At 53.9% G+C, this 24,876-nt stretch overlaps 1 protein-coding gene across 14 annotated transcripts; it reads left to right on the plus strand.

Annotated features, from left to right (window-relative positions):
- Positions 1-416: 416 nt before the first annotated feature.
- Positions 417-19,876, plus strand: P2RY2 (purinergic receptor P2Y2). 14 transcript variants are annotated; one of them, XM_038005493.2, is made up of 7 exons: positions 417-583; positions 1,371-1,576; positions 2,185-2,278; positions 2,616-2,750; positions 9,776-9,945; positions 11,749-11,937; positions 18,087-19,876. In XM_038005493.2, exon 7 carries the CDS (start codon positions 18,091-18,093, stop codon positions 19,222-19,224), a length of 1,134 nt encoding a protein of 377 aa, XP_037861421.2. In that variant the 5' UTR covers positions 417-583; positions 1,371-1,576; positions 2,185-2,278; positions 2,616-2,750; positions 9,776-9,945; positions 11,749-11,937; positions 18,087-18,090; the 3' UTR covers positions 19,225-19,876. The 14 variants fall into 14 exon arrangements, with proteins under 14 accessions (XP_037861421.2, XP_072875326.1, XP_072875361.1 ...); XM_073019225.1 differs by having other exon boundaries at positions 1,371-2,278; XM_073019260.1 differs by having other exon boundaries at positions 1,371-2,278; positions 11,844-11,937.
- Positions 19,877-24,876: the final 5,000 nt, after the last annotated feature.

Here is a 24,876-nt window from a genome sequence, read left to right on the forward strand (position 1 = left end):
TCCCCTACCCCCACTTTCAAGCAAGGGAGGTGCGTCCTCGGCCTGGGGTTTCGAGCAGGTCTCTCCGAGCAGGTCCCTTCCTGGCCAGCCGGGCTGGGGCGGGGCGGAACAGGGGTAGGGTGGCGCGGCGGCTGGGCGCAAAGGTCCAGCAGTGGGCCACGCAGGCGCCGGGCTGACCTGGCAAAACTTGGGCGTCTCTGAAAACCTCTGCTCACCCGCTCCCTTCTAGCGTGAGGGAGCCGGGCGGCCTCCTTCTGGCCCGGCAGTGGGACCGTCGCCGCCCGCCCCTCCCATTGCAGCACCGGTACAGACGCGCTGACCCCGCGGCCGTGTCGCTGGGCGGCGTCCCGGAGCGGGTGGCGAGGTATCTACCCGGGCGGGTTGAAGGCGGTGCCAGGGTTGGTCAAAGGTCCGCCCCGCCCCCTGCCTGGCCCGGCTTCGGGGGTGGGGAACAGCGCAGGGAGGTGGGTAGCTGGGCTCCCAGGCACGTGGGTCTCTGCGGCGGCGGCTGGACGCAGGCACTGGCACCCGGGAGCCGCGGCGACGGCACGCCGGGCGGAGAAGCGCAGCGCAGGGGCGAGAGGTGCGGTGCCTGGAGGGAACAGGGCGCTTGCAAAAGGCCGGGGGAAGCGGCAGGCGCTGGCGCAGGTGCCGACTGGGCGCGGGGCAGGGGAGGGCGCTGTGGAGCAGCTGTCGCCCCGAGGCACCGTTGCGAGCCGGCGTGTAGCGCATAACTGGGCGGCTTGAACGCGCCTGTGGGTCCGTGGTTGAACTTTGTCTCCACGGGAGCGTCGGTCTCGGTGAGTGTAGATGGACGCCCCGTTGCGAGGAGACTGTGCGCGAAGTCTGCGTGTTGGCGGGTGAGTGTGTGCGCCCCTCGGGGCGACTGGCTCAGCCTGCGGAACTTGTCTGTGTGTGCTCGGATGTGAGCGTCCCCGTGGCATGGGGCGGTGGGCGGTGCCCAGAGACATGAACCCCTGAAGATCCCCTGCCCCCTGTCCTGCCCCCAGGGTCACTCTGGGTGGCCGCCTACCATTGGTAAGGTTGAGGGGGCAGTTGCAGGGAGTGGGCGGGGGAGGAGGGAGTAGGGAGGAAGGACAGTAAAGCCTCTGTCTCAGGACTTTAAATCTGGCAAATGCCGTGGTAGGAAGGGTCAGTCAGGAGAAAGGCGATACCCCACCCTGCAACCCGAAGGCTGCCAGTGGCCCTCTTGGGGTCCTCCAGGAGTGCAGCCCAAGGGTCAGGGACTGCTGGAGACGAGCACTGCCAGCTCGGGATCTGTGGGGTCCATGGCTGCTGTTCCTTTCAGCATGGCATCGCCAGCTTCCCCGGGACCACAGCCTGATCTGCCTGGTTTGTTTTCGATCTAGGCTGAAATAATGATGAGTTTTGAGGATCCGGATGAGGACCCAGGCAAGTTTATTACCTGCTGGTGGAAGTGGGAGGAAGAAGATTCTCTGCGCAGACAGGTCCACAAGAGAGCTCTGGAGACTCAGAGATCTATGTTCCAATCCTGTCTTGGCCACTGTGTGGTCTGAGCAAGCCGTCCTTTCTCTGAGCCTCGGTGGCCTCGTCTGTAAGAAGGGACTAATGATACGGGATTTGAGGGCTGTTGAGGAGCTGATGAGTGTGTCATGTTCAGTACCAGTGTCCCCCCATGGGCAGGCTCACAGCTTGGGGATGGGAAGTCAGTCCCTGGAGGGAGCCTGCCAAAACCAGAATCCCACATGTGCCCCTCCCTAGGGCACAAGCCTTCCACAGGACCAAGCCTGAGCCCTGTAGCCTGGGACTTAAGGTCTCTGATAACTGGGGCCTGCCGGCCTTTCCAGCCACCTCTCGCGCCTGATTCTTCACCACGCAGCAGCTGTCTGGAGTCTCTCATTTCTTGCCTCGGGCCTGTTGCATATTCTACACTCCCTGCCTGATAAGCCTCCTACTCGCACCTTCCTCAGCTGGAGAACTACCCAGACTTGGGACCCAGCTCAGATGGCCCCTCCTCTGGAAAGCTTTCCTTGATCCCCACAGCAGGGTTGGAGCCTCTTCTAGGCCCCTACAGTCCTGGTGCTGACAGCCCTGGTCCCACCTGGACCGTCATGATCTATGTCTGTCTCCTCCTTTCCTCTTCTCAGGTCTAGGGGGTCCTGGAGGGCAGAAACTAGGTCTGACTCATTTCTGTGTTGCCAGCATCCTGCACAGGGCTGAGCTGAACTGAGAGGGCAGCAGCAGCCCCCATCCCCTGTTTCTGGCCCCAGCTTCTCCAGTAAAGGCCTGGCTGCAGGTGAGCTCCATGTCACTACAAAGAAGGGCAAACCAGAATATGGTTATCAAAGTGGGTGGCACAGTTTGCCAGAACAGTGTGATCTGGGACACTGCAGGACCTAGAGTGCCCAGGCTAAAGACCTGGATTCTATCCTGAAGGCAATAAGGAGCCATGGAAATTTATGAGCAGAGGAGTTTCATGGTCAGGTGGCATTTCAGAAAGAGCTCTCTGGCTGCAGGATGGAGAATGGATCAAGTAGTGCCAAGTGCAGGAAGGTCAGGGCATTTGTGATGTCAACACTAGAACTGTCCCAGGAGTTGTTTAAACCCTAATTGAGTCCTTGCCGGTTGGCCAGACACTTTTCCCTGAGCCTTCAGATGCTCCTGCTGAGGAATCTGGGGACCTGCAATTGATCTCATTCCAGCTCTGCTCCCAGCTTGTTGGATGACCGGTTCCTGCCCTGCTAGGCTCTAAAAGGAGGCCAGAACAAGTAAGATCCTGCGTGGGAGACTATGTGTGTGGGGAGGCCCTGGCACAAAAGGATTGTCACTCTCTCCTTTTCTCCCTGTCTTGGGCTTTCTTGGAGTCTGGTCAGAGGGGTTAGGTATCCCCGTGGGTAACCCTCAGAAATGACTACCAAACTTGGGCTGTGTAGTGAGGCTGTGGCTCCTCTGCTTCTGTCTCCCTCCTGCCCTGGATGCATAAGGCTCTAAGAAGGTGTGAGGGTATCACCAGGGCCTCATGAGTGACCCCATGAGAGCTTTGACTTAATGGCTATAGTCTTTAGAGAGGCCATTGTCCCTCTCTAGGTGTCAGTTCTGCCATCTGTAAATTGAGAATGGTGATCCTTGCTTCTTTGAGGGCAAAGTTGCTACGAGGATTAAGATAGTGACCGGGGAAGAGCTTTATAAGCCTTCAACTGCAGTGCTTGGAGAAGGAATGTGATACTCATAGACTGAAATTCATTTTGAAGACTGTAAGAGAACATGGGCGCAATAGCAAGGGGTTGTGCTGGTTAGTGAAATTTAATTACTGAATGCCTTCCTCCCCTACCCGCTCTGCAGAGATGGCTTCACTAGTAATGATTTACAACAATCCATTTTGTCTTCCTGTAGACCTGTGAGGCAGGAATTGAATCTCCATTTTGCAGATCAGGAAATAGAGGCATGGATTGTATCTTGCCCAGGGTCATCAAGCTGAGGTGAAACCTGGGGCTCCAGTCCACGTGCCAGCTTAGCCCTCCCCATCTGAGACAGAGCCCTGTGGGGTCGGGCCTGGTCCTCTGGCTTCCAGGCTGAGAGGAGTTTGAATTCTGCCCTGGGAACCTGTGTTTGGGGCTTTCCTGTGGCCAGATTATCCAACTGCTGATAAGATAACGCCTGCCCAGACCTGCCCACAGGACCAGAGATGCCTTGTCAATCTGGTGAGGGGAGTGGGGGTTGCCCCTCAAGCCTTCTGCCCAAACTGCCTCTCCCCAGACTGCTTCGTGTAGGCCTGCTTGGTATACCCTCTGGGCCACACCTTCCTCTTGGTTGCCCTTGGGTCCTCAGGCCTGTCCTGTCCTTATTACTGGGCCCTGATAGGAGTAGGCTGGCTGTGTGGGCCACTGTGACCTCTGTACTCATCCAGAGGCCAGTTGTAGGACTATGCTCAGCCATCCCTGCTTTCTCTCTCTGTCCCCAACACCCAGGTTGGGCTCAGGGCAGGTGCCAGTGGGTATGTGGGAAATGAGTGGCGAGGTGGGAGTAGGCATGGAGTAGAAGGGGGGCTTTTCTCCATGGAGCGCCACAGTTGGTTCTGGAGCAGAGGAGTTCCTCCACCCCCATCACTCCATCTCTTAGGCCTGAGTCATTCCTGGTCCAAGATGAGTAGCAGGAGTTTCTGGTAGGAGGGTGAGCAGCCTGGGCCCCGAGGAACAACTCCTTAGCCCTCTGCCCTGGTACCTTGTCCCTCTCATTTTAGCTCCTGGGTGAGAGGTCTGGGTGCTGGAGTGAGGGAAAGGGACCTCCCTCAGGCTTCTGGAGCTCACGTGGCCTTTCCCTCCCCAGGTCTGAGGAGAGCCTCTGGGTGTGGACCTGGCTTCCTGGTGAATGCCCCAGCCCTGGCTTGTAGGAGGGGGACTCTTGCCATGGCTGGGCTGTCGCAGGAAATCTAGGGCCAAGGGACCTGCTCTTCTCAGGGTGCCACCATATTGTCGTCTCCTCCTTGGTCTCCCTCCCTGCGGACTCCCTGTCCCATCTACCTTCCATGTGGCACCATTTTTGTAAAGATCGGCTCTCACCATGTCCTTCCCCTCTTAAGCCTTCCATGGCTCCTCACTGGCCTCAGAATAGAGGCCAAGCTCTTCGGCCTGGCATTTGAGCCTTTTCATGTGAGTTCCTCAGGCTCCCATGCATTCCATGCCACCTCACCCTCCACAGCAGCCATGTAAGACCTCCCGGCCTTTCCCAGCAGGTCACGCTTTCATCCACCAAGTCTTTGCTCATGCCTCTCCTGCCTTCAGAGCCCTCCTCCCTCTTTGCCCACCTGACAAACTCCTAATCATCTATCAGTTTCCAGCTCAGATGACCCCTCCTCTGCAGAAGTGCTCCCTGACCACCTCCCCCAGGCCAGGTAGGAGTTGCTGTGTGCTCCATAACCCCTGGGCTTGCCTTGTATGGTTTATTCACCCAAGTGGATTTGGTCCCTCCTGTGTCTTTTTCCCCAGCCTGACTGGGTATTCCTCAAAGGTCCTGCAGAGTGCGATCTGAGTCTGAGTTCCCGAGGTCCCTCTGAGGCCGGGTGCACCAGAGCATTGGCAAGTGTTTGCTGGGACTTTGTGGTTCCTGGGAATGTGATTTAAGATTTCTTACTCTGAATCCAGACTCCTGTGGCTCTGAGAATCTCAAAAGCAAAGGCTATCAGGAGCAACGAGTAATAGAATTGAAGAAACACTGAGCCCACACCCGGAACCAGAGCCTCTTGGAATTAGACTGTGAGAACCAGGGAACTCAGAATCCTGGAGGCACCTGGAGGGGCCATCTCAGAATCACAGGCTCATGTGGTTCCTGGTCGATGCTTTCATCCCCCTTTCCACCTTGGATTCTCCATCCACCTTCTTTCCTCCCAAGCTGGACCCTTCCTGCTCCTCCTCAAATCTTATCACAGTTCCCCTTCCAGGGACCTTGCCTGACTGCTCTGACCATGACCTCTGTCCCTCTGCTGGGGACACCTGGGAGGGCCTACCTACCGAGCAGTGTCGTGGGCTCCTGAATTTCAGTGTCTCCCTGTTGTGACAGGCAGACACAGCCTCCACATTAGGACAGTTCATGATTTGCTAGTGCCATGGTGCACCCATCTGTCCCCTTGTCTTATTCCTCATGGGCTGTCCCATGCAGCAGTGATTCTCCCCATCTGACCACTGAAGAACCCGAGGCTCTGAGAGGGGGGCTGACTTCACCAAGACTGCACAACACAGGTGGCTCCAAGTTAGAGCCTGAACTCAGGGTTCTTGCCTCTTGAATCTGGAGGCATTTGGCTGTGATAAGTTGGGGTGGTGTCCAGGATGTTGTGGTTCTGAGCCTGTTTAATCTAGCAGCATGTCTCTGTAGCCCTGTTCTGGGCTGTGCTGGGATCCAGGTGAGATGGGTGGTTTGGGGTCCTGCTCTGGGTTGGAGGTAAGGTGGTCAAACCCACACTGACAATAATTAGAACACCAGACCTTGAGTAAGTCCCTTCCTCTTTAGAGGTCTTGGCTTTCCGATCTGTAAGCCTGGCTGATCTGAGATTTACCCACTCAGATGCTGCTCTGAGCTCAGCCCTGGTGAGTGGCCTCCACAGCCAGGATCCTAGGGGGGTTCCCAAGAAGGAGAGAGCATCTGGGAGGGGGTAGAGAGCCCAAGGGCCGTGTGAAGGGGAGGTCTTACACCACAACGGCACCGGCTGATAGCATCTGAGGTTACCCCTTAGCCATTTCCTCAGACCAGCTTTGGTGCTCCCGGTGCAGAAGCAGGTCAGGCAAGGCAGGGGGTCTGCTGGCCTTCAGCCCCTTGGAGGACATTGAGGAGGGGCTAGGGTGACTTCTAAGCTCCTCAGCTTGTGCACTCCAGCCTTGCCCTCTCCACTCCCCTCAAGCCACCAAGATGAAGAGCAGTTCCTCAAACGTGTCATGTCATCTCTTGTTCATCCTCACTCTGCTCATCCTGTCTCTCCAACCACCTGACTCCTCATCTTCCAAAATGCAAGTCAGGTGCCCTCTCCTCCAGGAAGCCTTCCCTCATCACCCTTCCAATCCTGTTGGTAGCCTCCTTGGCTTCCTCCAGGCCTGATCACCTTGTGTTATCATCGCCTATTTCTGAGTGTGCCTCCCCTGATATTGACAGTGAATTCCTTGAGATCTGACCTACCTCAGAGTCCCCAGGTGCCCTGCCCAGCGATGGGCATAGATGTGACAACCTTTGTGAAGGGTGGGTGAGTGAAAGAGTATGGTGGCTATTTGGCTTCTGCTGGGGAATCCCTGGACTGCCTTCCCCCTGAGGACAGCCTTCAGTGTGGGAGACCTGATCTGTGGTTATTCTGGTTGTGACCTTCCTGCAGCCCATAATTCCTGCAAAGCTTCCTGCCCTTCTTGTCTTTCTGAGATACCCCCACCCTCCATGCCTTCTTTACCTGCTGAAATATTCTCTCTTACTATTTCATAAAATGAGCCTAAATCATCTAACCAGCTCAACAACCTTCTGAGGCAGGTACTGTTCTGATATTGAGAGGAAACTGAGTTCTGGGTTTTGGAGTTAAGAGACTTGTCTTACCACTGGGAAGAGCAGAACTGGGATTTCCCACCTGCCTAGTGCCCTCTCTTGCCCCCTTAATGAGGTTCTGGGACTAGGCCCTCTGTTTTCCCTCACAGCACCCCACCCCTGGTGGAGACAGGCAGCAGGGGTCTCCACAGAGGTGACAGGACATTCTCCTCTACCAGACTAGACAGGGTCTGCCACCAGCCAAGGAGGCACATTCCAGAGCCACTCTAGTGGAGGAGCTGGAATGTCATCCAACCACCCTGGAAATTCCACAGTGCCCTGGGAGCTACCCAGTTCCTCCTTCTGATTTTGGCCTCACTAGCCTAGAACCACAAAGAGAAAGACCCAGATTGGGTTAGGGGCAGGACCAGATCAGGGGGTTAGAGGTCTACACGCTAGGCTTGGCTCTGCCCTTGGCTCAGTGGTGACCTTGGGTGAGACCTTGAGCTACCCCTTTCTGGGCTTAGTTTTTCCTTTCTTTCTTTTTTTAAAACTATACTTTAAGTTCTAGGGTACACGTGCACAACACGCAGGTTTGTTACATATGTATACATGTGCCATGTTGGTGTGCTGCACCCATTAACTCGTCATTTACATTAGGTATATCTCCTAATGCTATCCCTCCCCCCTACCCCCACCCTATGACAGGCCCCGGTGTGTGGTGTTCCCCACCCTCTGTCCAAGTGTTCTCATTGTTCAGTTCACACCTATGAGTGAGAAAATGTGGTGTTTGGTTTTCTGTCCTTGCTATAGTTTGCTCAGAATTATGTTTTCCAGCTTCATCCATGTCCCTACAAAGGACATGAACTCTTCCTTTTTTATGGCTGCATAATATTCCATGGTGTATATGTGCCACATTTTCATAATCCAGTCTCTCATTGGTGGACATTTGGGTTGGGTCCAAGTCTTTGCTATTGTGAATAGTGCCACAATAAACATACGTGTGCATGTGTCTTTATAGCAGCATGATTTATAATCCTTTGGGTATATACCCAGTAATGGGATGGCTGGATCAAATGGTATTTCTAGTTCTAGATCCTTGAGGAATCGCCATACTGTCTTCCACAATGGTTGAACTAGTTTACAATCCCACCAACAGTGTAAAAGTGTTCCTATTTCTCAACATTCTCTCCAGCACCTGTTGTTTCCTGACTTTTTAATGATTGCCATTCTAACTGGTGTGAGATGGTATCTCATTGTGGTTTTGATATGCATTTCTCTGATGGCCAGTAATGATGAGCATTTTTTCATATGTCTGTTGCTGCATAAATGTCTTCTTTTGAGAAGTGTCTGTTCATATCCTTTGCCCACTTTTTGATGGGGTTGTTTGATTTTTTTCTTGTAAATTTGTTTAAGTTCTTGGTAGATTCTGGATATTTGTCAGATGGGTAGAATGTAAAAGTTGTCAGATTTTTGTCAGATGGGTAGATTGCAAAAATTTTCTCCCACTCTGTAGGTTGCCTATTCACTCTAATGGTAGGTTCTTTTGCTGTGCAGAAGCTCTTTAGTTTAATTAGATCCCATTTCCCAATTTTGGCTTCTGTTGACGTTGCATTTGGTGTTTTAGACATGAAGTCCTTGCCTATGCCTATGTCCTGAATGGTATTGCCTACGTTTTCTTCTAGGGATTTTATGGTTTTAGGTCTGACATTTAAGTCTTTAATCCATCTTGAATTAATTTTTGTATAAAGTGTAAGGAAGGGATCCAGTTTCAGCTTTCTACATATGGCTAGCCAGTTTTACCAGTCCCATTTATTAAATAGGGAGTCCTTTCTCCATTTCTTGTTTTTGTCAGGTTTGTCAAAGATCACATGGTTGTAGATGTGTGGTATTATTTCTGAGGGCTCTATTCTGTTCTATTGGTCTATATCTCTGTTTTGGTACCAGTACCATGCTGTTTTGATTACTGTAGCCTTGTACTATAGTTTGAAGTCAGGTAGTGTGATGCCTCCAGCTTTGTTCTTTTGGCTTAGGATTGTCTTGGCAATGCAGGCTCTTTTTTGGTTCCATATGAACTTTAAAGTAGTTTTTTCCACTTCTGTGAAGAAAGTCATTGGTAGCTTGATGGGGATGGCATTGAATCTATAAATTACCTTGGGCAGTATGTCTGGCCTTAGTTTTTCTACCTGTGAGATGGATGCAATAACCACCATGACCTCCTCACACAAAGGAAGTACTGAAAAGTACTGAAAAGAGTAAATCCTGGGCCCTGCCACTCCTCTGGCAGAGAACTGAGCAGACAGGCAGAGAGCTGTGGGGCCAAAAAGGGATGGTCAGGCAGCTTCCTGGGAGAGGGCCTGGGCCTTGCAGGGTGGGAGGTAGTGGTCAAGGGCACAGCCTCTGAAGTCAGACAACCCAGAGTGGCTATGCCGTTTGCTAGCTTTGTGAGCTGTGAGGTTATTTAGCCTCTCTGAGTCTCTCAGGATTCAACGAGAAGAGGTATATGAAGTCACCTAACACAGAACTTGGCACAGGGACAGCACTAAACTCTTGTGGTGATATAGGTGTTAGATGATAAGGGAGGCTGTCTCTGAGCAACAATATGACCATGGGACTGCTTTTGTTGTGCCTGAGACAGGAATATGAGGGCAAGGGCAGAGAGGATGGGTTTTCTGGAGCGATAGCAGGGACCAGATCAGCCAGGGCCTGAGTGCCAGGTTGAGGAGCTGGGACAGTCGCCTGAGGGCACTAGGGAGCCACGAACATGACTCAACAATATGTGGTTGGATTTGTGTTTTAGGAAACCACATGACCGCAGTGTGAAAGGTGGACAGACAGGGCAGGGGTGGAGGCACGGAGGCCAGTGAGGAGGCTGGTGCTGTGGACTGCGGAAAACAGGCCTCAGGCTGCAGTGTGGGGACCATGTGGTGCATGTCCGAGGAATTTCACTGGTTGAACTAACAGGACTTGGTGAGTGGTGGGCTTCTAGCAGGGTGGAGAAGAGGGAGGTTTCCCAGGCTGTATCAGAGATTTGAAACCTGGAAAGATAGTGGGGGCCCTTCTCAGAAATGAGAACCACTTGGAGAAAGTGATATTCTCCACTTTAGCCTGTTGAGTCAAGGCATTTTCTAAGGAGGAGGAGACAGGGCGTGCACCTGGGTGCAGCAGGGTGAAAAGGTTGACGTTCCCTCACCTTGTCATAGTCTCTAGAGTAGATCAGCGGGGAGCTACCAGCCCACCGGCCTTGTCAGTCTGAGACCACCAGGCAAGGTGCACTCAGTAAGCAGTGGCCCAGAGGCACTTCCCATGAACACCCCTGCCCTATCCCCAAGGTATTCTTGCAGTGCCCCCATCTCCTCTCCCACATCCCCACACCCTTGTACTGCACTTCCAGCTTGGGGACCTGGGCTCAGCTGTCACAGGCCCACTCCTCCATCCTAGGGAAATGAAGATGGAAAAAGAAAAACTCAGGAGTTGCATGTTCTATTTCTCCTTTGAGGTATCTGAGGTGCTGGTGGAGGGTGAGACCTGCCCACACAGAGGGTCCCCTCCACCAGGCAACTGTCCCCTCCCTGAAACCCTGTGCTTGGTGTGCACAAGGGGCTCCAAGGTGAGATAAAAACCACAGCCAGAATTCGGGAGGGCTGGGCTCTAGTCTTGGTTCTGTCCCTGACTTACTGTGAGGCTTGAGCCTGTTTCCTCCTCTGTGAAAGAGGGTTTCGCACAGGAGATTTCATACACACACACACACACACACACACATACACTTTAAGTTCTGGGTTACATGTTTAGAACGTGCAGTTTTGTTATATAGGTATACACATGCCCTGGTGGTTTGCTGTACCCATCAACCTGTCACCTACATGACGTATTTCTCCTAATGTTACCCCTCCCCTAGCCCTGCAACCCCAACAGGCCCCGGTGTCCATGTGTTCTCATTGTTCAACTCCCACTTATAGGTGAGAACATGCAGTGTTTAGTTTTCTGATCTTGTGATAGTTTGCTGAGAATTATGGTTTCCAGCTTCATCCATGTCCCTGCAAAGGACATGAACTCATCCTTTTTTATGGCTGCATAGTATTCCATGGTGTATATGTGGCACAGGAGATTTCTAAATGCAGTTTTAGGCCCTGATGGTCTAGACTCTGTGTGTGTGTGTGTGTGTGTGTGTGTGTGTGTGTGCATCCGTATGTGTCCGCTGCATGTACACCTGAGTGTGACTCTGCATGCCTTTGTGTATCTATGTGTCTTGGTGTGTCTGTGCCAGTGTGTGTTCAGGTGTGGCATATGTGTGTTTATAACACCTACGGAGGAATGCTTAGAGGTAGGAGTGGGGAGGAAGGGGGTTTCTAGAAAGACGTAACTTAGGCAAAAGTGTGTTGGCAGAAGGACAATACAATGCACCCTGGGCAAAGAGGGTATTGACTTTTCCTACTATGGGGCCAAAGCACAGAACCAGGACCAAGGGAAGGGACACTGAAGGCTTGGAGGCTTGGCTCAGCTGTACGGGACATGGGGGAGACTTTCCTCCAGGCAGGGCCACCACTCTGTGAAAGGCAGCCTGGGGAAAGGGGCTGTGAATAACCCATTCCTGGAACACATGAGCTGCAGTTTGGGTGTACAGAGGGCACTCAGACCAGGACAAACACCAGGCCACCTCTCTGTCTCCTTCTGGTTACGGTTACCACAGAGGAGGTGGCCCTGGGGGGAATTGGCCTGGCTGGGTTTCCATGACCCTGAGACCATGCTTTCTCTACCTCCCTCTGTCTGCAGGAGCCCCTTGCGGCAACAGCACTGCCTGCCCAGAAAAATGCTGGAGGCTAGGCGTGGCCCCAGGCCTGGGGACCTGTTTTTCCTGTTTCCCACAGAGTTCCCTGCAGCCCAGTCCAGGCGTGTGCATTCATGAGTGAGGAACCCGAGCTGGCACTGAGCATCCTGACCTGGAGAGTGGGGGCTGGTCAGGTACGTGTGTGGGGGGCGGGGGGCGGGTGCGCTGGCTGGGAGGTGAGGGCGGGTGCATGTGCTGTTGTGCCTGTGTCTGCCCTGAACTGGCTTAGATCAAGGGGATCCAAAGGCAGGTGCCCTGCTCTGCTCCCTCATCCCAGGCTGTGATGAATTCAGGCTTTGAAGTCAGATAGCTTTGGGTGTCAAGTCTAATTTTTCCAATGCCTGGCAGTGTGACCTTGTACAAATAGCTTAACCTCTATGGCAATATCTACCAAGGGGTGGGGATGGGGGATGACGATGCTGTGTGAAAGCTGCTCAGCCCAGGTCTGGCCCCTACAAAGCAGGGTGGGTGGAGAATCCTAATCAGACTGACCCAGGTTCTGAGCCAGATAAAAACCTGTGGCAGGTCTCAGACAGCCAACCCATCTCCAGTGCGCCCATGTGCAGTCCCCTCCCGCTGGCACTTCCCTGACCTGTCCAGAGAAAGGCAGAGTCTCCCGGGCTCCTGTGGCGGTTGAAGGAGAGACAGTCTAGGGACATAAGCAGGTTCCAGGTGGGCCAGGACCCCTAGAGGGGCTGGGCTGTCCCCTGGTTACTTAGGGTCAGCAGCTAAGAAACCTTTAAGCATTCTTGTCCTTGAGAGGCCCTCAGAGAAGCAAGTAATTTGTAAGTAATTTGATCCAGGTTACACCGCTGGAGATGGGCTGCAAATCCTATTCAGGTACATCCCACAGTGGAAGTGGCTGAAGGAGGGAGGTAGTGAACTCCCTGTTTATGGGAGTGTGCAGAAGCTGCAGAGGGCTTGTGCCTGTGTGTGCCTCCTCTGGGCCCCCATAGCCTCTTGTGCTTGATTCATTCATTCATTCATTCATTCATTCATTCATTCATTCTCTCATTCCTGTAATCCTCCTGTGGTCGGGCCTCCTGCTGGATGATAGGGACAGAGAAAAGCATCAGATGGACCCAGCCTTCAAAGAGCACCTGAAATGTGTTGGGGTACAGGATGGAAGGACAAATTACCAACTGGCTGAGAAACATCCTAAGGGGTGATGGAAGGGAGAGCTTCAGAGATTAGAAGATCCTTTGGGACGTACGATGGAGTGCAGTGTGGGTGGGTTCAGGGAAGGCTTTCCAGTGAGAAAGAACAGAATGAACACAGGCAGGGGAGCCTGGAAGGGTCCTTAAAGGCTCACATCTCCCCTCCAGACTGGGAGTTCCTTGGGGCAGGGCCAGCCAGACTGGGGCGCAACAGGGCTGGTGCGCATTGGATAGTCAGGTGGAGCCTGGGGCTCCCAGGGGAATCCGTCCCAGGGGCATCAGGATCAGGAGAGGCAGAAGGGAGACTTAAGGGAGGGGGCTGGGAAGTTGGCTGTCCCTCTAAGGCAGGGCTAGGAAAGATGTACTCACAGGTTAGTGAGCCAGCCTATAGAACGAGAGGGTGGGCGGGGTGAGTCTGGCCCAGGGCCATGGTGATGGAGTCCCCAGCTGGCTTGGGAGGGTGGGGGCCAGGATGTCTTAAAACAGGTGGAAGGGGCAGCTCCCTTAGTTCAAGGGAGACAGGGAAGTCTCCACCCGTCATTTCAGTGTCAGAGATTCCACCGTTACGGATTAACAGGAAACTCTTCATGCAGGGTGATGAGATGTTTATGTTGACTGTGGAGGGAGGTCAGGCCTCATCTCTGAGGCAGGAACAGAGCAATGGAGTGAAGGCAAGACTGGGCATGTGTGTCTAGATCATGGAGGAAGCCCCCTCCCTGTCCAAGTGGGGCAGAGGACCTCCCAGGGACATTTTGGGGCTGCAGTTGTCAAGGCTAGGGGATTTGACTAGTGTCTGATACTTGGGAAGGAAGGAAGGAATGAAATGCTTGATGTCACCTGATGTTTTGTGGCAGAGCTAGACTCGAACCTCGGCTTACTGATACCCAGGTGGGGCTCTGTCCTGGGAGGGAATGTGGCTCCTCCATAGCTCCTCAGTCTCACACAGGGGCCTCTCCTTGCTTGTCCTGCAGCTTCTGTGAGTCAGTGACTCTCAGCTGGCCTTCCAAAGCTCCAGACCTGATGGACCCAGGCTGTGCCCATCCCCACACTTGCCATGGTTGACACTGAATTCCTCTTCCCCACCATTCCTCCATCAGGGAACAGTCTCCAGAGCCTCCCTCGCAAACATCTCTCCCCTTGCAGGGCCCCTCCCCTCACAGGGCCCAAGGCCTTCCCCTTCTTGGGTCTCAGTGTCACTTCCCTGGCCCACCACACTCACCTCTACAGCCTCCAGTCAGGACCTCCAGTCCCACCTCCACTGTGGCCAAAGGTTTCTGGAAAAGGCCACCACTAGCTGAACCTTGGCACTCATAACACCACCGTGTGCCTACTATGTGCCAGGCTCTATTCCAGGCATTTTACACAAATGACTCGACCTTCACAGCAGTCCTGTGGTGGAGATTCTAGTAACTGTCCCATTTTACAGCTGAGAAAGCAGAAGCAGTCTGGCTCCAGCGCCCAGGTTCTTAATCACTGTGTTCTCTGCACTGAGGGATAAAGAGCCGTGAGTTCAACAGGTGGAGATGAGGGCCACGAATGAATTCCAGGTAGAAGGAGCAGCAGCAACTAAGGCTGGGAGGGGAGAGTGTTAGGCACATCCAGGAAACTGCAGGTCACAGGGGTTGGGGTGGGTGAGGTTGGCAGAGGCTCAGTTATGAAAACCTCAGGTACCAGACTTGAGGTCTGGGCTTTCTCCTGAGAGAGGGTAGAAGCAGCAGGAGGATTCCAAACAGAGGAATGCTTTATTTGACAAAGGCCACTCTGGATTTTGGTGGGTGGGTGGGTGGGACTGGGGCTGGAGGAGGGAGGCCAGTGCAGTGGTTCCAGCAACAAGAGGTAGAGCCTGGAACTAAGCTGGCAGCAGGAACTGTCCTGACCCTGGGTAAGATGGGTCTCAGCCACTTGACCTGCCAGAGCCCCAGCCTCTACCTGTCTCTTCTTAACTTGGTACCACATAAGCTTCTCCTGGCCTCATCGCCCTGGTTTTGTGCTGGCTCCTGGGGAGCCATCCGTGTCCATGGCAGGGGGAACAAGGGTGCAGGCCCACTTGCTTCTGAGTGCACATTTGCTGACAACAGGAGACAGAGAAGATCTGGGAGTCTTGGTGGAAGAAGGGAAACTGGCTGGGCACCGTGGCCCACACCTGTAATCCCAGTACTTTGGGAGGCTGAGGTGGGTGGATCACTTGAGGTCAGGAGTTCGAGACCAGCCTGGGCAACATGGTGAAACCCCATCTCCACTAAAAAATACAAAAACATTAGCTAGGCATGGTGGCACACACCTGTAATCCCAGCTACTTGGGAGGCTGAGACATGAGAATTGCTTGAACCCAGGAGACAGAGGTTGCAGGAAGCTGAGATCATGCCACTGCATTCTAGCCTGGGCAATGGAGTGAAAATCTGTCTCAAAAAGAAAAAAACAAAAGAAAGAAAAAAAGAAGGGAAATTGAAGGATCTCTACACCCCCAGCACCCCTAATCTCAACCTCCTGGGCCTTGAACTGCCTCTGGGAAGCCAGGGCTGGAAAAGCAGCTCAGGGTCTATGGGAGTGGATGTTGCAGGCCCTGCAGAGTCCCCCAGTCCCTCAGGACTCCAGGATCTAAAATGAAGGGAATTAGTACGGGCACGATGGCTCACACCTGTAATCCCAGCACTTTGAGAGACCAAGGCGGGAAGATCACTTGAGGTCAGGAGTTCGAGAGCAGCCTGGCCAACATGATAAAACCCCATCTCTACTAAAAATACAAAAATTAGCCAGGCGTGGTAGCACGTGCCTGTAACTCCAGCTACTCGGGAGGCTGAGACAGGAGAATCGCTTGAACTTGGGCGGCAGAGGTTGCAGTGAGCCGAGATCAGGCCATTGTACTCCAGCCTTGGTGAAAAAGGGGGACTCCATCTAAAAATTAAAAATTAAAAATAAATAAATAAAATAAAAATGAAGGGAATTATATGGCCCCAGATTCTCAGGATGAAGAGGACTCCACATCTCATCTGCCCTTTCCATCCTCCCAGACATACCCCGACACAGGCACAAGCCCTTCTGCGTCCTCTGCTAGAGAGTCACTTGCATACTCCCATAAACAGGGAGTTCACTACCACCATCCCACAGCCACTTCCAGGGACTGGACCTGGACAGGAATTGCAACCCATCCCCAGTGGCATGACCTTGACCAAATAACTTACATGATCTGTGTCTTAGCTTCGTGATTGGAGAACTGGGGATGGTGACTTGGCCCCCAGAACACATCGTAAGGATAAAGTGAAGTCACTTTTTTTTTTTTTCTGAGACAGAGTCTTGCTGTGTCGCCCAGGCTGGAGTACAGTGGGGTGATTCTGGCTCGCTGCAACCTCCGCTTCTTGGGCCCAGGTGATCCACCCACCTCAGCCTCCCGAGTAGCTGGGACTACAGGCGCCTGCCACCACACCTGGCTAATTTTGTGTGTGTATATTTTTAGTAGAGACAGGGTTTCTCCAAGGTGGCCAGGCTGGTCTTGAACTCCTGGCTTCAAGTGATCCGCCCGCCTCAGCCTCCCAAAGTGCTGGGATTACAGGTGTGAGCCACCACGCCTGGCCTAAGTGAATAACTTTTATAAAGCAGGCTTAGTAGTAGGGTTTGAAAAATGTTAGCTCCTCCTTCCCCTTCACACTGCTAGAAAGTGCTTCTTTGTGTTTTTCTCGTACTTGCCCACCCAGGACTCCTGCTATGATTTCCAACCTGCCTCCTGGGATGTTAGGCACGTCTTTGTCTTCCAGGCCAGGATGTCTGTCCCCTACCTCCCAGCTGCGAGAGAACTCTTAACTGGTCACCTGGGTAGGGGTGAGGAGGAGAGGGAGGGGACAAGCTGCTCCCTAGGCACTCACTGTCTGTTGGATGGTCAGTCCCCATGGGTGTGTTATATGCTCAGTGGGGACAAGGTTGGGGGGGATACTGATGGTATGCAGAGAGAAACTGGATAGGCATAGAAGAAGCTGCATTTACCACACAGAAGACGACCCGTTGGCCCCCTATCCCCATCTTCACCCCAGATTTCCCTAGACTCTTCGGAGTGGGGGTTACTTCAGGGGGATTCCCTGGTAGCCTCACAGGCTCAGGGGCTGTTGATAGATATAGAAATTGCCAGAATAGAGGAAGATGAAAAAGTGAAGGAATAACTGAAGAGGGAGATCTTTGGAAATACTTGCTCAAATACCAGAACACTAGGCGTGCACCCAGAGCCTCCCACAGAGTGGGAGAACTAGCTGGGGAGAACTCTGTAATGCCTGCAGGGGGCTGTTGGATGCCCACCGGCCATAAATGCCTCTGCAGGCATCAGGGGGGTCAGCCAGCCTCAAAGGCCCCTTCCCATGAACTCAAAATTGCCTGCTCTGGCACCCCCAGATCCTCAGATTCTAGGGCTCAGAATCCTACATCTAAAACTCTGATCCTGAGGTTCTAGAGAGGGGTAAGAAAACTATCCACCACCTCCCCCCCCGCCCTCCCCTCTCCCAGAGATGGGATCTTGCTATATCACCCAGGCTGGAGTGCAGTGGTGTGGCCACATCTCACTGCAGCCTCAACCTCCTGGGCTCCAATGATCCTCCCACCTCAGCCTGCCAAGTAGCTGGGACTACAGGTGAGTGCCAGCACGCCTGGCTAATTTTTAAAACAAATTTTGTAGAGATGGGGTCTCACTTTGTTGCCTAGGCTGGGCTTAAGCACCTGGTTTCTGCCTTGGCCTCCCAAGTAGCTAGGATTATAGGCATGAGCCACTGCACCCAGCTTGAGCTAAATTTTTTTGAAGGTCAGATAGTGAATATTTTAGACTTCACAGGCCATATGCTCTTTATCACAACTACTCAACTCTTTGTAAACAGACGGGTACAGTTTTGTTCCAATAAAGCTGAATTTACAAAAGCAGACTGGATCTGGCTTTTGTACTATAGTTCGTCTACCCCTGTTCTCAAGTTTGACAATTGTGTGATCCTGATATTCATGGATCTCATGCATTCTCAAGGTTCCAAAGCTTGGAGGTTCCAGATCCAGATCCAAGTCAGATGGCAACGAAGCCCTGGTCAGGTGGCTGTGTCAGGTCCCCTAGGGGCGCTCCAGCCACAACCCTGATGGCCTCACCCCTCCCTTCCCTGCAGGGCGATGGCGGCAGACCTGGGCCCCTGGAATGGCACCATCAATGGCACCTGGGATGGGGATGAGCTGGGCTACAGGTGCCGCTTCAACGAGGACTTCAAGTACGTGCTGCTGCCTGTGTCCTACGGCGTGGTGTGTGTGCTTGGGCTGTGTCTGAACGCCGTGGCGCTCTACATCTTCTTGTGCCGCCTCAAGACCTGGAATGCGTCCACCACATACATGTTCCACCTGGCTGTGTCTGATGCACTGTATGCGGCCTCCCTGCCGCTGCTGGTCTATTACTACGCCCGCGGCGACCACTGGCCCTTTAGCACCGTGCTCTGCAAGCTGGTGCGCTTCCTCTTCTACACCAATCTTTACTGCAGCATCCTCTTCCTCACCTGCATCAGCGTGCACCGGTGTCTGGGCGTCTTACGCCCTCTGCGCTCCCTGCGCTGGGGCCAGGCCCGCTACGCTCGCCGGGTGGCCGGGGCCGTGTGGGTGTTGGTGCTGGCCTGCCAGGCCCCTGTGCTCTACTTTGTCACCACCAGCGCACGTGGGGGCCGCGTGACCTGCCACGACACCTCGGCGCCCGATCTCTTCAGCCGCTTCGTGGCCTACAGCTCAGTCATGCTGGGCCTGCTCTTCGCGGTACCCTTTGCCATCATCCTTGTCTGTTACATGCTCATGGCTCAGCGGCTGCTAAAGCCGGCCTACGGGACCTCGGGCGGCCTGCCTAGGGCCAAGCGCAAGTCCGTGCGCACCATCGCCATAGTGCTGGCGGTCTTCGCCCTCTGCTTCCTGCCCTTCCATGTCACCCGCACCCTCTACTACTCCTTCCGCTCGCTGGACCTCAGCTGCCACACCCTCAACGCCATCAACATGGCCTACAAGATCACCCGGCCGCTGGCCAGTGCTAACAGTTGCCTTGACCCGGTGCTCTACTTCCTCGCTGGGCAGAGGCTCGTACGCTTTGCCCGAGATGCCAAGCCACCCACTGACCCCAGCCCTGCCACCCCGGCTCGCCGCAGGCTGGGCCTGCGCAGATCCGACAGAACTGACATGCAGAGGATAGAAGATGGGTTGGGCAGCAGTGAGGACTCTAGGCGGACAGAGTCCACACCGGCTGGTAGCGAGAACACTAAAGACATTAGGCTGTAGGAGCAGAACACTTCAGCCTGCGCAGGTTTATATTGGGAAGCTGCAGGGACCAGGGCTTGTGCAGATTGTACGGTCTCCCCAGATATGGACCATCAGTGACTCATGCTGGATGACCAAGGAAGCCATGACCCCATGCTCCGTCATTTGACAGGGGCTCAGGATATTCGCTCTGTGGTCCAGAGTCAACTGTTCCCATAACCCCTAGTCACCGTTTGTGTGTATGAATTGGGGGAATTAAGTTTCAAGAAAGGCGAGAGTTAAGGTCAATGACACCCCTGGCCTGACTCTCACGCAAGTAGCTGGCTGTACTGCCAAGGTACCTAGGTTGGAGTCTAGCCTAATCAAGTCAAATGGAGAAACAGGCCCAGAGAGGAAAGTGGCTTACCAAGGTCACATACCAGAGTCTGTAGCTGAGCTACCTGGGGTGGCGGCCAAGTCACAGGTTGGCCAGAAAACCCTGGTAAGTAATGAGGGCTGAGTTTGCACAGTGGTCTGGAATGGACTGGGTGCCACAGTGGACTCAGCTCTAAGGAGTACCCCCAGCCCAAGAGATGAACATCTGGGGACTAATGTCATAGACCCATCTGGAGGCTCCCATGGGCTAGGAGCCAGTGTGAGGCTGTAACTTATACTAAAGGTTGTGTTGCCTGCTGAGCTGTGCCTTATTGTGTGCTTGGGGGATGAGGATATGGTGGGGAAGCTTTCACCAGCCACACAAGGGTCCTTTCTCCAACCCATTCCCTTCTGCCACCTACCTTCTCACTAGCTGTCTCAGGAGTAGTCTCCTTTCAGGGATCCTCTCTCTAGACCCCAGATCCTCTCTCTAGACCCCACTTTAAAGCCAGTTGGCTTCTGTGCCTGACTGTGTGCTGAGCACAGAGAGAAGTCAGGTGCAGTCCCAGTCTTTGAGATTTCCCAGTTTAGGTGATGGCCAGTCATGTGCTGGTAAATGTTAAACCATTTAACTGGAGCTCTGATTTAACTGGGAACCCCTTCTTTGTAGAACTGCCCAGTTTCATGATGCAAAAACTCTTATGGCCGAATTCAAACTATAAACATGATGTCTGCTTCCTTGTAAAATTCCTGAAAATTTAACAATTGGTTCTTGGAAGCAGGTACAAGTCACTCTAGCACACCACAGGATAATGCCAAGTGGATGGGGCTGTGAGCCAGGGGGTCAGGGAAGGGTTCCTGGAGTAGGAGACTCCTGAGTTGTAGCTTCTGAGAAAAGCATCTCACCAGAAGAAAATCCACATGCAGGATGCATCCCAGGCAAAGACATGGGGCAAGAGGGCAGGGTGTGCAGGAGCCATAAGCAGGCTGGACAGCTGGGTCCAGGCTCAAGGTAGGGTTGGGGCTGGGTCACAAGGAGGCCAAGTTAGGGCTCCCTCCTTGCCCTGACCCTAAGGCTTCCTTTGCATTGTGGATAAATATGAAAGAGACTCACTCCTCCTCCTGTCCATCCTCTGCCTTCTGGGAAAATCCCAGAATGGCAGGGTGTTGCTCAGGCTGGGTCAGGACTTAGCATGGGGGAGATGGGTTTCACCTATGATAGGTTCTGGGTCTAGCCAGGACCACTCGGGGCTGATGTGTGGAGCTCAGCTGGACAGGGCCCTGCCCTAGCCTTTGGAAGGGGACACGGCAAAGCTGACAGGTCTCATTCTTGATCTCAAGGACAGGGACTCACTCCTCTCCCTCTGGGAGAGCCCTCGCTCTATGGGCCCACTCTGCCTGCCTCCTCTGACCTCTCCACCTTTCCCACTCTGCCTTGTGAAAGGTAGGGCATCTCCAAAGCTTGCTGTATTTGGAGTTTGACTCCACAGCGCCCTCATGTGACAGAGACCCATCACAGACCATGACCCAAATGATTGCACTGTGCCATGTGGGTGACCTGCCCAGAATAGTGTGAGCTATTCACCTCTCACATTCTAGGTTCTATACTTCTGTTAATGTAGCCGATGTCCTTCCGAGCTTTTTTTTTTTTTTTTCTTTTTGAGACAAAGTCTTGTTCTGTCACCCAGGCTGGAAGTGCAGTGGCGCAGTCTTGGCTCACTGCAACTCTCTGCCTCCCGGGTTCAAGCAATTCTCCTGCCTCAGCTTCCCAAGTAGCTGGGATTACAGGTATGCGCCACCACACCCGGCTAATTTTTGTATTTTTAATAGAGACAGGGTTTCGCCATGTTGGCCAGGCTGGCCTCAAACTCCTGACTTCAAGTGATCCACCTGCTTCAGCCTCCCAAAGTGCTGGGATTACAGGTATGAACCATCGCACCCGGCCCCTCTTGAGCTTTCTTAGTGATTGCCTGTTACAAACCACCCTTCAGCCTTTCCTGCAGGCCTGAGCCACTCCATAAGGACACAGGAGGGGCTTATTCACCATCTAATCCTGTGGCAGGCACAGGTCGGGGTGGATACTGGAGACCCTGGGCGAACCAGGGACAGGCCCAGAGCCCCACCTCTGGAACCCAGTTGAACTGCATGGCCCCTTGGTATGCACATCCTACCTTGCTGCTCAGGGCCCAGGCCACTCGCCTTGTGGGTGAGATTCCTGCCCTGATGCCTCATGCTATTTTCAGCCCAAGTAAGACCATAATTTTCCACTCCTGGCCCCAGACCATTGTCCAGCAGTGACGTGGGGGAACCTGCCTGCCCTCAAAATATCTCCTATTACCCTCCAGTACTCCCTGCCCCCTTCACACCTCCCTAACCTGACATCACTTCCTGGGCTGTTGACTCATGAAGGCCACTGTGAAAGGGCACGTGCCCAGCTCTTCCTGCCCAGGGTGACTGGGGTGGAGCCATAGAGCTGAGGCCAGGGACAGGGCAGGGATGGGAGGAAGGGGAGGGTAGAGAGTTGAGTGTCAGGGAGTAAACATCTGCTGATGTGCCTGCAGCAGCTGTTCTCAATGAACTGCATGACATCAGGGCAGGGTCCCTGGCACACAGTGGTCTCTGCCCTGGGTGACAGGTGTTCCAGGGCCCGGGAGGGATGGGGGAACCCCAGGTGATATCCCCACTTTCACACCCTGAGGTTAGAAGAGGCCCTAAACAGCATGTTATCCACACACGGTTACTCCAGGTCAAGCCACCAAAGCTACCTCTCTGCCACCCTTGTCATGGCAGATTTGGGCTGCTCTGTTTAGAATCAGGCACATGGGGGAGGGAAGTCGTGTATTGACCCATGTCCCACGCACTCTGCAGGACCCTCTCATCTCTGTTATATGGTGGATGCTTCACAGAAACCCTGTGAAGTAGATGTTATGATCCCATTTAGCAGATGAGGAAACAGAAGGGTGTGAGAAGTGAGGACTTGCTCCAGGTTAACCAGGCCATCAGAGTGAGTCAGAGTGAGTCCAGGGTCACCCGATGGCCAGAATCATGCCCTTTCTAGTGCCCCACGATGCTCACAACCCCGCAGGGCAGAAGGTTCTCTAAGTGGCCCCTCGCATGATTCAAGATGACAGAGGCGGTGTAGCAAGGATGTCAGAACACAGATGCTCCACCCAGACCACCTCAGTGTCAATATTGTCCCCACTTTCCTTGCTGGGGTCTCTTGGGCAAGTTACCTAATCTTGCAGTACCTGTTTTCCCATTTCTAAGTGAGATGCCACCTTCCACGCAGGGCACTGTGGGGCTTCCCCACGTTATTATGCACAAAGTCCTCCTCACAGTGCCCGGTGTGTGCTCAGCATTTATATGCCTGGCACCAGGCCAGGAGGCTACGGAGGCAAACCAGCTGGGCCCTGCCCTCATGGAGTTGACATCACTTAGTACGTAACCACACTGGGATACATGTTTTGAAGGAAAGGACAGTGTGCCTGGCCAGTGAGCAGTAGTGGGCCATACGTCTCCAGGGACCCCCTCCGTGGGATGTGGGAGGAGGGAAGCAGGTCTGTCCTGGGGGAATGTGTGGGGCCACCTCTGCCCTGCCTGGCAGTGGGTGGATTTCAGGACCATGGGCCTGTGCTGTTTACAGAACCTTGTCCAGGTACCCAGCTGTGGGAGGGTAGCATGGAGAGGAGGAAGAAGGCCCCCCTAATAGCAAGCTTCAGGACCTTGCCACTTCAGGCTAGAGAGCTCCTACCCTCCCACGGCAGCAGGGTGGCCATTTCTCCCTGACTGAGGTATGCACCATGGTGCTCTGCAGCCACCCCTCACTTCACTAAGAGTCCAGAGATCTAGGAGCAGAGGACTGGTCTGGAGCTGGGCAAGGGCAGGCAGTAAATGGTGAGTTTTTGCTGTGTGACCTGAGGCCACTTGCCTGCCTTCTTTGGACTGCGCTCTGGGGCCTGGAGACCTGTTCCCCTGTTCCAGTTTCCCCACCTCAGTGAAGGCACAACCAACAGCTACCTCCCAGGCATTTCCAAGACCCTCCAGGCCCCCGGTTCTGAGGACTAGGGTGGAGGCAGTGTTTCTCCCCAGCATCAAGTGACCAGAGAAGTGAAGTGACCCCGCTGCCGCCACACAGTGCCATGTCTGGGGCTCCTGCCTCCTGCAAGGTGGAGGGTGAGGCTTGGCCAGGAGTGACCAGGGTGAGGGGTGTGCTTGTGGGGGTGAAGGGTTGGGGTGAGAACTGAGCCCGAGTCAAACTCATCCTCCTCTGCCCTAATACACTGTGCAACTTCAGAGAGTCACTGCCCCTCTCTGGGCCTCACTTTCCCCATCTTCGATAGGACTTGGCTCTGCCTGGCCACTCCTCCTCCAATGGGGGAATTCCTGGGCTTGCCTCTGTGTTGGCTCCAGCTCAGGTGTCAGTCTCAGCCCTGTCCCAGCCAGAAACAATGGGCCAGGCAGGGCCAGTTACCCCCTGTCCTTGGGGGCTCCACCCATAGCCATGGACTATTTTCAGCCCTTGCAGATGGAGTCAGAAAAGGATTTTCCACTCCCAGCACAATGACTGCCCTGGACAATTGTCCAGCAGTGACGTGGGGGACCCGCCTGCCCCAAAATATCTCCTGCCCCTGATTTCCAAGCCTCTCTGCCCTGCTCCTCGCCTCCTGGCCCTGCTCCTTACCTCCCCACCCTGATGTCATTTCCTGGGGCTGTTAACTCCTGAAGGCCATTGTGAAACATCTCATGAGACTCCTGGGAGACACAACCAGTTGGAATCAGTTTTCCCTCCTGGCAGAGACCCTAGGGATTGTTTGGCTGCTTAGTGGGACTGGTGGCCTAGAGAGGGCTGTGCCTTACGCAGTCACACAGCAGTCAGTGTGCAGCGTAGACATAAGCCCAGGGCTCTTTGACTGCTCCCGCTGCCTCAGCCAAATTCATTAGCTCCAGTCTGTGCCTCCTGGAACTGAGAGCTCGCCACTGAGCTTCCTGGGATGGGCACCTGGGGCCCGAATAGTGTGGGTGGAGAGGTGCAGCTCAGGTTTTGACCTTAGAGTAAGCCCAGTACATGGGCCTGACCTTAAAACCTTTCTCCCCATTGAGTTCCATTTTTACCAAATGTGACTGTTAGAAACTGAATGTTTGTGTCCCCTACCCCGCAAATCCATATGTTGAAATCCCAACTGCCAAGGTGATGGTATTGGAAGGTGGGGCCTTTGGGAGGTAACCAGGTCCTAAGGGTGCAGCCCTCCTGAATGGGTTTAGTGCCCTTACAGAAGGGACCCCAGAGAGCTCCTCACCCTCTTTCCACCATGTGAGGAT

The sequence above is a fragment of the Chlorocebus sabaeus genome, chromosome 1 (assembly GCF_047675955.1).
Source record: "Chlorocebus sabaeus isolate Y175 chromosome 1, mChlSab1.0.hap1, whole genome shotgun sequence".
Taxonomy (NCBI): Eukaryota; Metazoa; Chordata; class Mammalia; order Primates; family Cercopithecidae; genus Chlorocebus; species Chlorocebus sabaeus.

Coding starts and splice junctions, on each gene's coding strand:
- P2RY2 (XM_073019225.1), top strand. CDS start 18,091: ATGGCGGCAGACCTGGGCCCCTGGAATGGCACCATCAATGGCACCTGG.